Below are 12,401 nucleotides of genomic sequence, written 5' to 3'. Positions count from 1 at the left end.
TTAGCTGTTTAACATTTGGATAAATGTAGCATGTAGCCTAGCTGCTAGCCATTTATTTAATATTTGGACCAAAGTACCAAATAGAATACTTTTTATTTATTTTTAAATTATGAATAATCTTCTTTCTCTTTTTTAATGTTTGCTTCAATGTAGCAAGTAGTTTAGCTTCTAATTAGTTGTCTTAAGGTTTGAAAGAATGTAACATGCAGCCTCACTGCCTGCTAGATGTCTATTCGGACCAGTCTAGTATGTCTCCTAGTTGTTAGCCAGCTGTTTGATGCTATGATCAGTATAGGATGTAGCCTAGCTGCTGTTTTAGTAAATTTAGAGTGTAAAATAACTGAGGGACAATTGTGGAACTTTGCATAAATTTGGATCACTGAATGGGCTGAACAATATCTAAATTATAGTTTCAAACTGACCTAAATGCATTATTTTTCTTTAAAAAATTAACACCTTTTTGGTCATCTTACAGGCTACCAGAGAGGTGATCGAGCGAGAGGCCCCGGGTATGGCTCTGGCCATGCTGATGGGATCACTCAACGTTACGCCTCTCGGCATGCTCTCCAGGTGAAAACTGTCAGGTTTTGACCCGATCCATTTGCGTTATGCCTTTTCTTGCCTTAACCTTTTTATTGTTTTCCAGACCTGTTTGCGGTATTCGTGGTAAAACTCTGATCATCAACCTTCCGGGCAGCAAGAAAGGCTCGCAGGTACTTAATCGTCATGTTTGTTCCGTATCTTCTGAAACAATACAGAAGCAGAACTGTCTGTTTTTTTGCTGCTAAATGAGTTAAAAACGCTCCTAAAGTAGATGCTGGTGTTTCCTGCAGGAGTGTTTCCAGTTCATTCTGCCTGCTCTGCCGCACGCCATCGACCTGCTGCGTGAGGCCGCTGTCAGGATCAAGTCTGCGCACGCCGCCCTGGAGCAGCTTCCCTCGCCATCCTCGCTGCTGACCAATATGCACGCCAACACCAACGCCAATACGCACACTATGGAGCGTGGCACCCAGTGTGAGGAAGAGGACGAGGAGGAGGAGGACAGGAGGAGGGAGCGGCACAACCACCACCACCACCACCACCATCATGGCTCCTCCCACATCACCGCGGCAGCTATCGCCGCCAAGGTAACCCACGATGCTCCTAGAACAGACAGCACACCAACCAGGACACATGGTGGTTCTGATTCTGGTACCATTTGGACTGTGTTCTAGTTAAATGAGCCACATTTCCTGTTTCTCATGCATGCTTTTCATTTGACCGCATATTCATTCATGTTAAAAAAGTGAAAAAAATGAACAAAAATCAAATTTGACTCATTTTTACTTAGTGCAGATTATACAGATTCTTTTTGCTAAAAAGCTGTAAGTTTTGAGAGTTCTAGATGTTAAAATACTGACAGCATTGTGCTAAATTCCTAATCCAACCCTCACTCTTCCTTTATAATTTCATTCAAAGTCAGCATTTTAAATCCAACTACCTTTGTTTAAACTTTAAGTCAACAGGACATTTGCCATTGCTTTCTGCATAGAACAGAAATAAAATATTTTATTAATTCCCTAAAAAAAAAAAAAACTTGCTATATTTCATCCTTTTTTCATTCCTTGGGGTAATAAACCTTTACAAGCCCTGAAAACGTTCAAAGACAAGGACTGAAACTAAGTGAAAAGCAGCCAAAATCCAAAGAAAACAACTTTAGAAAGCCTAGAGAACAAATGATCAAGATCACTTTAAAGTACCAGCTGCTTGGAAGAATATGCAATAGTCCCTACATACTTCGCATTTCGGTTATCGCAGACTTGCTCTATCGCGTTTTTTCTAAATAAGACGACATGACACACAATTGGATGATTGATGAATGAGCCGCACGATCGGCATGGAATTTTTATTTAAAATGAATTATTTAAAATTATTTAGCGCCTGCTGCACCTTTGTGCAGCCCACACTGCAGGATAAGCTTCCTGCTGCAGTTGATCAGCTGTTCACCGTGCAGAGCGGAGAAGTGGGCGTGGCCAAGAGCGCTTGCAGGTGGCAAAGAGCAGAGGAGGCAGGGAGCTGAAACCATGACGTTCTGTGCTCTTAGAGCGTTTAGAGTTTAAAAACACTTTTTAGAATATTGCAAGAGTGTGGGAAGGGTTTAAAACACCTTTATATATATATATATATAAACTATTGCTTACTACTTGTACCACTATTCCTACTTCGCGGTTTATCACTCATCGTGGGTCTTCAGGGTACGGATCCCCCGCGATAAACAAGGGACTTGGTCCTTGGGATTAAAAACTAGAAAATATTTCTGCGTTTAAAGTTGGAGTTTTCAGTACAAAATGTTATCATAAAGTCATCTTCTGGTGTTTATTTACATGTTTTTAAACTTCACATCATCTCATCTCATGTTTCCATCTGTGTTTACGTGCGTGTGTGTGTGTACATGCGTGTGTTCATCAGACGAGCCATGCTGCAGTCATGGCTAAAGGAACCCCCTACCTGCCTGGAAACACACCCACCCCTCCCGCTCATTTCACCTGTACTCATGAGCATCAGGTGAGACGTTCACACCCGTTCACTTCTCCCTGTTTCATCAAATATTCAGCTGAAAAGTGCCGCTGCCAGGAGTCTTGTTGCATCCAGTTGTTGGTTTCAGCAGCTCCTGGTTCTCTGGATGCGCTCTAAAAACTGCTTCTAAAAAACTCAGCGAACATTAAACCATTGCCTGAGACGTTGTTTTTGTTGTCTTTGCGATAGCTTCAATGCCATGTCTCGTTGTAGACCTGTTGATTTAAATGTATATTGCTTTCATTTGTACAACAGGTTGCATCAAAATCCAAAGTGTTGGTATTTGTTTACCTTTATTTAACCAGGCAAATCCCATTGAGATCATAGATCTCTTCTGTAAGGCAGGCCTTAACCTGAAGGCAGCCTAACATGCATGTTTTTGGACTGAAGTTAAACTTCCTGTCATTTTAATTTTTGTTTTCAAAACTAACTTTGTGAATGTGCCACACACTGATGCCTGATTGTGCCCGCTCCAAACACAAGTCAACACTTGAAAGACTCCAGCACACACTGCCGCTCTCTCATGCCACCTTTGATATTGTGAACATTTTAAGAAAACTGCACGCAAAAACAAAAGAAAAGTGATTTGAGCATAAAGAAAGCTGTAATTTCTGTGATAAATGAGGTCCTGCTAGTTGTTGGATAGTAGAATGAGTTTGTTAAACGTTGTTCTGCAGCAAATATCTGTAATATTCGTAATTGTGGGATCATGAGGAAAGACGGTAGAATTGATTTAATTGCCAAAGAAATCAGAATTCTCCCCAAAATAATGCTCTGCTAACGTTGAAGAAATTACAAACAAACTTACGAGAACTCAGGCTGCGTTGGTGAGTAAAGCTGAACAGACTGAATTTTGACTGCAAAACTTGTTAGAATTCAGTTTTTTAAATATTTTATGTGTTTTTTTTTTCATTTATTTTGCACAATTCAAGAAACTGCTGCTTGTATTCCTGGCAAAATGTAAAGAAGTGAGGGGTTGATTGAGACTTTTGCACAGTTCTGTATACGAGAGGTGAAGCTAGTTTGTTTGAAGTCGAAGCTTTAGATGACGTTCTTGGATTAGCATTAAGTGTGTGTGTGTGTGTGTGTGTGTGTGTAGATCCCAGACTCGATCATTTCTCGAGGCGTTCAGGTGCTTCCTCGAGATTCGGCCTCTTTAAGCTCCACCCCCTCTGAGTCACCGCGGGCAACACAGGCAACGTCCCGCCTTTCCACCGCTTCATGCCCGACACCTAAGGTACACACAAACCTGCACACAAACAAACAAAAAAAGAAATCTCCTCCAAACATGGACGCAAATATAAAGTTGTGACATTACATGACCTCTGAACTTCCTGTGTTGCTTTGTTGGATTCATGGAGCTTGTAAATCACAAATTTTCTTTCCACATCAAATTAAACTATTATGGACAATTCCTGCACTATTAGAGTTTCTGCTCATTTTCTTAAATTTTCTTTCACTTCAGATCATTGCTGGGTTTTTTTTTTTAGACCCAATTCCCATATTTTCCCATTCTTTTAAATCTTTAAATATGAATATGAATTCCAAGATTGTATTAAAGGTCATGCCTTACCAAATTAAAAGTTACGGGACTTGTGTGTTGTTTGGGAATTGAATGTGAATGAATGGGACTGTGAGATTTCACAACACTGATATTTATTTATAGGATTATCAGTTGTGGTACATTCACGTATGAAATTGTCCCAAAAATAAAATTCATGTCAGGCTGTTAAAAATGCAAAGAAACTCAAATGTTGCTGGAATTGTCATAAGTAGATGCTATACACAAATTTTCTTAAATTGGGAACAAAAACTTTTTTTTGGTACCTTTTGCTGCTAACACTATTTCAAAGTTTTACATTTTTGTTTTACTTTGTGGAGTGTATAAAGTTAGCATCACATGTTTAAGGTTGGGATTTTGTGGGGTAGCTCTACTCCGAGCTCCCTCTGGATGACGGAGCTCTTCACCCCATCTTTACGGCTGAGTCCGGCTACCGTACACAGGAAGCTCATTTCAGCCGCTTGTATCCTGGAGCTTGTTCTTTCAGTTATGATTCAGACCTCATGACCACAGGTGAGTGTTGGAACGTAGACTAGAGTTGCATTCAAGCCCAAAAAATTCGACCTGGCCCCAGCCCGAAGCCATCATTTCCAAATCCCACCCAACCCGACAAATTAACAGTAAATACAGGTCAGAACCCGAACCCCCCCCAACCCCCTCAACGTTTTTAATTAAGCTTTGACTGATCGCAGCTAATGGGGCAAAAGATCGGAGCTGAGGGGGTGGTGGTTGGGTTAAATGCAGAGAACCAATTTCGCCATTGTATGGGAACATACGATGATGACAATAGAGGCACAGTATTATTAAATCCCTGTTTCTGCCTGCATTCTGCATTATTCAGACACGGACCCTGCTCTGACATGTTTGTTTTGTGATCTCACCTGTTTGGGTTGTCAGCCACGCGCGTCCGCTGAGTGCAGCGGCTGAATGAACGTCCATTTGGGCTGATGGATCACTTCCTTTACAGTATAGTCCCATCTGAAGCTTAACTGAACTTTTTTAAATTTTATTTTTTACCTTTTTCAAGGTTGGCCAGCGCATGGTCAAATGGCCGCATGCGGCTAGTGATTGTATGGCAAGCCATGTTGCCATATAATTGGATCGTCAGCCGCACGCGTTCGCTGTCGCAGTCAAAAGCCCGACACCGGCCCGGCCTGCACATTATTATGGCCCGGCCCTAATCCGGGTCAGGCCGGGCTCTCGGGTTAGAATTGACAGCTCTAATGTAGACGGTCAGTAAAACAAGAGCTTTGCCTTTCGACTCAACTCTTTCTTCACTATGACTGACCAAAGCAACACCCTCATTATCGATAATGAGACCCAGTCGTTGATCCGTCTCCTGCTCCATCCTACCATCACTTGTGAACAAGAGCCCAGGTGACCCCCCCCCCCCCCCCATGCTGTCTGTATGTAGGGTCACCCATGGTAACTGGAAAATGGTAAATGCACTGTACTAGCATAGCCCCTTTATATCTTATCAAGATACTCAAAGTGCTTTACACTACAATCTATGCCCTCATTTACCCATTCATACAGCACTCTACTAGATCTCTACAAAGATAATCTAAATCTGTAGAGACTAATACAGCAAGCCAATTATATGGCAACATGGCTTGTCATACAATCACCAGCTGCACACTTTATCACATTCATACACCGATAGGACACACATCGGAGGCAATGAGGGGTCCAGTGTCTTGCCCAGGGACACTTATGCAGGTGACTGCTGGTGGAATCGAACCCCCAACTCTTATATTGGAGGACGACTGCTCTAACCACTCAGCCACAGCCGCCCTGGGAAACTTAAGAGAACAGGTCAGACCAAGGAGGTCCAAAGTCAAACTATGGCGGATAAACAGCGTATGCATCAGGAAACCTTGCCAGGACAAAGGAGAACCTGTGGCACCCCCTCTGGGGCCAGACGCTTTGACTTTTGGGACTCAGCCGGGCCAATCTCTAAAGAGAGTCATGATGCACCCTCTTTAGTGTACCCATCACCTGCGAGGAGGACAGTCAAGGTCGGGTGCCATGTGAACCTAGTGGCAGCCAATGGAAGGTCCATATGAATGTCGCATTATGTCACAAAAAACATGTTTAAATCTTTTAAAATTATGCTCTTTATCCACAGTTAGATGAACGCAGCAGTTTTTTGTTATTTTTTGGGGGTGGGGGTATTAATTTTGACCAAAAACAGATCATTAGCGCCCAGAATAAAAACATAAATAATGTTTATATGTGCAGAGCAACAGTTAAAGCTTTAAACCAGCATTTAAAAGTTCCCATTAAATAAAAACCGAGAATGTTTGTTTCTCTGCAGGTTCAGTCACGCTGCGGCAGCAATGAGAACATCCTGAGAGCCAGTAAGTAAAATAAATAAATCAAAGATTAATTTTTCACATATCCTCAAACCTTTCAGTGATTGTTTCGGCGTGTTTTCAGGCCACAGCGCAGTCGACATCAGGAAAGTGGCGCGCCGTCATCGCATGTCGCCCTTCCCGCTGACGTCCATGGACAAAGCTTTCATCACTGTTCTGGAGATGACGCCTATTCTGGGAATCGAAGTCATTAACTACAGAGGTGGGTCTTCACAGAGACGGGTTCTGTTCGTTTGTTGTATTCGTTATGACCTTTTTGGTAACACTTTACAGATTTCCAGACAACCTTGTATGAAGTAAGAATCAAAATAAAAAATGAACACAGTCCAGTTTAATCCTCTACAGTCAGAATTGTAGAGAATTACAGTCTGATTCAGTCCAGCACATTTCAGCTCAGCCCAGTTCACTTCATTACAGTAAGATGCAAAGATTACAATTTAATTCCAATCAGTCCAATTGAATCCAGATCATTTTAATACCTTCTAATTCAATCAGTTGCTGTTCTCTGCAGACGGGTTGGGTCGGGTGCTCGCTCAGGACATCTATGCCAAAGACAACCTTCCTCCGTTTCCCGCCTCCGTTAAGGACGGCTACGCCGTTCGAGGTGAGTCGATTGATCAGGTGATCGACGCATCAAAGACCATTCACACAGTATCAGGCATTGCATCATATCAGGATCAATAACCTTAATCTAATTCCCATAATTAACTTGATGGCTGTTGTTGACGTGCAGCTGCTGATGGCCCCGGAGATCGTTTCATTGTGGGGGAGTCGCAGGCTGGACAACAGGTCAGCACTAATGTCATTTTTAACCGTTAACACAAATGTCACAAATTAACTTCATCTGATAGCTGCAGGTGGAATTAACGTGTTACCTTTTATTAGCAACAATGCAAATTTTTGGGGTTTGTGATATTTATTATTAATTGGTTGATGTTTTAGTTTCATTTTTTGTAAATACACAAAAGTTTTTACTCAAAGGAGGTAGAAGTTTGGAGACGAAAGTTGGCAAAGAGTGACAATGCTGTGTTCTGCAGCCGACCCACACGGTGATGCCGGGTCAGGTGATGAGGGTGACGACTGGCGCTCCGATCCCCTGCGGAGCCGACGCCGTGGTCCAGGTAGAAGATACGGAGCTGCTGAGAGAATCTGAGGATGTAAGAACCCCACGTCAGATGTTCTCTGGATGATCCGGTTTTGTTTTTGGGTTCTGCGTTGGGCAGAGTGTGATAATGGTCTCCTGGGTTTTACAGGGCACAGAGGAGCTGGAGGTGAGGATTATGGTCCAGGCTCGACCCGGACAGGACATCAGGTAAATTAAAACGAATGGCTTCCAGAAAAAAATAGGAGTTTTTTGTCTTCTTAGCTTTTAATTAAGATGATTTAGCCTTTTCATACTTTTAGCTCGCCGTTGCTACTTTTATTTAGCCTTTTGCTGTTTTTAGCTTTTAGTTTTTTTTTAATTACAATTAGCTTTTTGCTGTCTTTCTGTCTTTTTCTACTCTTAGTCTGCCATTTGCTACTTTTAGCATTTACCTAGCTTTTTTCTATTTTTAACATTTTGCTGGACTTTTGATACATTGAGTTTTTGGCTAGCTTTTAGTTACTTTTAGCTTTTTACTAGACTTTTGATTATTTTCACTATCAGCCTTCTTTTTACTAAATTTAGTTTCTAGCTAGCTTTTTACTTTCAGCAAGTTTTTTGCTAGCTTCACCTTGCGTTGTAATTTTTAGCTTTAAACTAGCCTTTTACTACCTTTAGCTATCCATTTTGCTACTTTTAACTCTTCAGTACTTTGGAACTATTAAACTCCCATCTGTTGATTTTTATTTATTTATTTATTTTGACAACTCTGTTCCAGCACAGAAATGTTTCTGTGTTTCTGTCGGGTTGTGGGTCAGGACTGATTCACAACCGTTTGGTTCGCTTTAATTATCTTTAAATGCGTTTTTTTCTGTCTGCAGGCCGATCGGTCACGACATCCGGCGGGGGGAGTGTGTGTTGGCTAAAGGGACACACATGGGCCCATCTGAGATTGGCCTGCTGGCCACGGTGGGAGTGACGGAGGTCAGCGTGCACAAGTTCCCCATGGTGGCCGTCATGTCCACTGGAAACGAGGTACAAACACAGAAAGGGAAGCAAACGCACCGAGACGTTTCGGAGCCTCTTTTGGATTCATGTTGTTTGTCTTTAGCTGTTGAATCCAGAGGATGATCTCCATCCTGGGAAGATCCGAGACTCGAACCGCTCCACTCTTCTGGCTACCATCCAGGAGCACGGGTACCCCACCATCAACCTCGGCATCGTTGGAGACAAGTAAGATTCCCTCAGAGTGCTGGGAAAAAAGTGACAGTTTGGACTGAATGAAGCTAACCGCGTCTGGTTTGTGTGCAGCCCTGACGACCTGCTGTCTGCGCTACATGAGGGAATCAGCCGCGCTGATGTCATCATCACCTCAGGGGGCGTGTCCATGGGAGAGAAGGTGACCCCTCTCCTCCACATGTGGCCTCGTTGATATCCAACTGATTTGTGTTTGTGTCTTGCAGCTTTATTTAAATTAAAACGTTCCTGCTCTTTGTGCGTTAGGACTACCTGAAGCAGGTGCTGGATATCGATCTTCACGCCCAGATCCACTTTGGGCGAGTTTTTATGAAGCCAGGGTAAGTTATCAACGAAAGGAGAGCATTAAAATGAAAATGTATTTTTAATTTATAGTATTTCTTCAGCTTTTCAGGAGGTTTTACAACAATTACATTTAAAGCTTCCAGCACATTTGCTGTTCTAAGCAACACAAAGTGCAAGCGGCAACAAATGTGGTCAATTTATAACAATTTTCCACGTTAAAAAAAGTATTCAAAGTATTTCTTCCTGTTAAACTTTGAATAATGCAAATATTGTCATAGTAATACCATGACTGGTGTATTTCCAGCCCCTGGATGCAATGTTGTGATGACAAATGCTTCGTTCGTTTCTGTTTCTCAGGCTTCCCACCACCTTCGCCACAGTCGACATCGATGGAACACGGAAACTCATCTTCGCTCTGCCAGGTACTCCCATCAGCCACGTCACTGTCTGGGTTTGTGTTTCTGCTGGACCTGGTCCAGTTCTCTGAAACCCAATCTGTTCGGCTTCAGTCACTGAATTAAAAGTTTTACTTTTAAAGACTAAACTTTGACGATTTAGCTGTCGCTCTTATTTTGAAAACAGTGCAGTCGACATCTGAACACCTGGAAAAATAATAATGAACGTTTGCAGAGTTTATGTTTCTGTAACTCTTCTTGCCTGCAGGTAACCCCGTGTCTGCAGTGGTGACGTGTAACCTGTTTGTGATTCCTGCTCTGAGGAAGATGCAAGGCATTCTGGACCCTAGACCAACTATTATTAAAGCTCGGGTAAGAGACATGCACGTTTTATGATTACAGCTGTGTTTGGATTTTATTGAGCACCTTTTCTTGGTCATTTGGCTGAAAAAACTGTAAATTTTTTATGTTTAAATTGTGTTAAGAGTCACTGGAATAAAATAATTATATGCAAACAGATGCTTTTGTTTTACGTATTATCATAAAAATATGAAAAAGAGTGAAGTTTAAGTACATCAGGAATCGAAAACGTGATTTTTCTTACATTATTACCAACTTGATGTCTATCTAACCTAATGCTGCTTCATCATACTCAAACTGTACGAGAAATTAAATAAACAATTGTAATTTGAAATAATGCAAAAGTTCAATTTCATTTTATAATTTCAATTTATTTTATAAATTCACTTTAAAGTTGTATTTGCTGCAGTGTTTACTTCAAAAGTCACATTTTATTGGCAGAATTGTGAATAAAGGTGCTTTTATTTAACAAATATTTCAAGAATATTTTATGTAAAAGTATATTTTTTACTGTGTCAATGGTTCAGCTGTCCTGTGACGTGAAGCTGGATCCCAGACCAGAGTACCATCGCTGTATCCTCACCTGGCATCATCAGGAACCTCTGCCCTGGGCACAGAGCACAGGTAATGCACGTAACCATGACAACCGGGGCCAACTGGTATCGGATAAATCATTTAATCTACCCTAATTATGTGCCATTTTATTTTTTAATTCTCAAAAAAAAAAGTTATTTACGAGGAGCAAATTCTGTTATGGATGTGGAGTGTCAATCTTCCTGTAAACGTGTCTTATTGTCCTCATTGCATATTTGGGTCGGGTCAGGACTGCAGGCGTGTCGGTCCAGAACCTGTCTCCTCTTCTTCCTCAACCTTTGGAGTATGAGCAGAATGTTGTTTTACGACATCTCGGACGTCCCTGACTTCAGACTTTTCTGCTTTAATGCTGCTGTCACAGAACCGATCCAAGCCCAGACTGTCACAGAACCGGGCTGTCGGACTTGTTGCTGACACCAGTTTGGATGCTCCTTTTCCTCTATGGGAAAGGCTCCCACGGTGTCTGAACTTTTCAACAATGATAGGAGCATTGTTATATTATATATTTTTTTATTATTCCTTCCTTCTAATTCTTTTGGAATTTGTTGCAGCCTGACAGGAAGTAAAATTTGACAAGCTAAATATTTTGGATTCACGCTGTCTGTGAAGAAATATAAGTCCAAGTAAAAGGAAGAATTCCTAACTTTTTTTTAACTTTTTTTTTTAGATTGTCATTGTTGCACGTATTTGCTGTCAGAAAATAAGCCTGCTTCATGAAATCACCTGAGTGACATATTTGTCACCTGCCGCTAAATGTGAAAGAGACATAACGTTTTACTTGTCTTTGTGTGTATTTGTCTGTTGTGTTAGCAAAATGTCCCACGAACTGCTTGATCAATGATATAAATATTTCTCAGGAAATAATCATTGGATGAACATTAACATCTAATTACTAGAGTAGAATTGATTCAAGATGGCTGCCAGAGCTAGGTGACCGTGCTTCAATTAAAAAAAAAAACACGTAAAACCTGCTTAAACACACACACACGATCTGTGCACCTTTAAATTCTTCCCTCCAGGAAACCAGGTGTCCAGCCGGCTCATGTCGATGCGTAGCGCCAACGGCCTCCTCATGTTGCCCCCGAAGACGGAGCAGTACGTCGAGTTGCACAAGGGCGAGGTCGTGGACGTCATGGTCATCGGTCGGCTATGATGCAGGTACGCTTCGCCCACGCGGCGCCGCGCGGTTGGAACTCAGCGGCGCTGAAAAGTCACGCAGAATGTTTCTCTCCGCAGACCTCCCGCGTTACCCGCTACCGGTTACCGTGGCAACACCAGGATTTCTTGTCTGGATAGGAAACAGGTGGGGAGGGGCAGGAAGCGATGCATGTCTATCTGGTCGCCATTAGCTGTGATGTCATATGCAACAGCCAATCGGAGCCAGCGCAGGCTGAATCCTCACTGCTCTGCTCTGAGGAGATCACTGTACTTCAACAGAGAAAAAAATGTGAAAAAATATATAAAAAGAGATTTATTCTGTAATATTATCCTTATAATAATTAATATTCTTAATTAATATTCTATTTATTATTAATATCATGGTTCTGGTTGAATATTCCCATCTTAGTAGTACTCCAGCCCTCTTCTCTCCTGTTCATTTGCTTTGTGAGTTTATCCCTGGTAGCTTATAAAGAAATAGAGACTTGCCCCTCCTTACTTCCTCCTCCTTTTCATCCGTTTCTCCCTTTTGCTTCATTTTATACTCCTTCCTTCACTACTGCTTTGCTTCAACATCCTCTAACAGATGTATTACCAAAAAAAACAACTACAAATAACTGTGGTATCACCATGTTTCCTCCCGGAGCAGTGCAGTAAACTGTTCGTATTTTGCCAAGAAATGAAAAGAAAACAAATACAAAGTGTTTTTTTTCCTTCTTTGCATAAAAAGAACAGTTTACTGCACTGCTCCGGGAGGAAACATGGTGATACCACAG

General features: G+C 41.7%; 1 protein-coding gene across 1 annotated transcript in view; it reads left to right on the top strand.

The window, feature by feature from the left end:
* Window positions 1-12,112, top strand: part of gphna (gephyrin a) — a 15,095-nt gene extending 2,983 nt beyond the window's left edge. Inside the window, exons 5-24 of the mRNA XM_037694957.1 lie at window positions 476-570; window positions 647-713; window positions 834-1,127; window positions 2,449-2,544; window positions 3,656-3,793; window positions 6,435-6,477; window positions 6,557-6,694; window positions 7,004-7,096; window positions 7,226-7,281; window positions 7,530-7,649; window positions 7,746-7,804; window positions 8,458-8,611; window positions 8,688-8,809; window positions 8,888-8,975; window positions 9,080-9,153; window positions 9,476-9,540; window positions 9,782-9,885; window positions 10,401-10,497; window positions 11,487-11,625; window positions 11,704-12,112. Coding sequence (XP_037550885.1) covers window positions 476-570; window positions 647-713; window positions 834-1,127; window positions 2,449-2,544; window positions 3,656-3,793; window positions 6,435-6,477; window positions 6,557-6,694; window positions 7,004-7,096; window positions 7,226-7,281; window positions 7,530-7,649; window positions 7,746-7,804; window positions 8,458-8,611; window positions 8,688-8,809; window positions 8,888-8,975; window positions 9,080-9,153; window positions 9,476-9,540; window positions 9,782-9,885; window positions 10,401-10,497; window positions 11,487-11,620 — 2,037 coding nt within the window. The 3' untranslated portion in view covers window positions 11,621-11,625; window positions 11,704-12,112. The remainder of the gene's footprint in view (window positions 1-475; window positions 571-646; window positions 714-833; window positions 1,128-2,448; window positions 2,545-3,655; window positions 3,794-6,434; window positions 6,478-6,556; window positions 6,695-7,003; window positions 7,097-7,225; window positions 7,282-7,529; window positions 7,650-7,745; window positions 7,805-8,457; window positions 8,612-8,687; window positions 8,810-8,887; window positions 8,976-9,079; window positions 9,154-9,475; window positions 9,541-9,781; window positions 9,886-10,400; window positions 10,498-11,486; window positions 11,626-11,703) is intronic.
* The last annotated feature ends 289 nt before the right edge of the window (window positions 12,113-12,401 follow it).

The sequence above is a fragment of the Nematolebias whitei genome, chromosome 21 (assembly GCF_014905685.2).
Source record: "Nematolebias whitei isolate Nwh7 chromosome 21, NemWhi1, whole genome shotgun sequence".
Taxonomy (NCBI): domain Eukaryota; kingdom Metazoa; phylum Chordata; class Actinopteri; order Cyprinodontiformes; family Rivulidae; genus Nematolebias; species Nematolebias whitei.
Note: the sequence above shows the minus strand (reverse complement) of the source record. Positions and strands in the feature narration are given on the sequence as shown.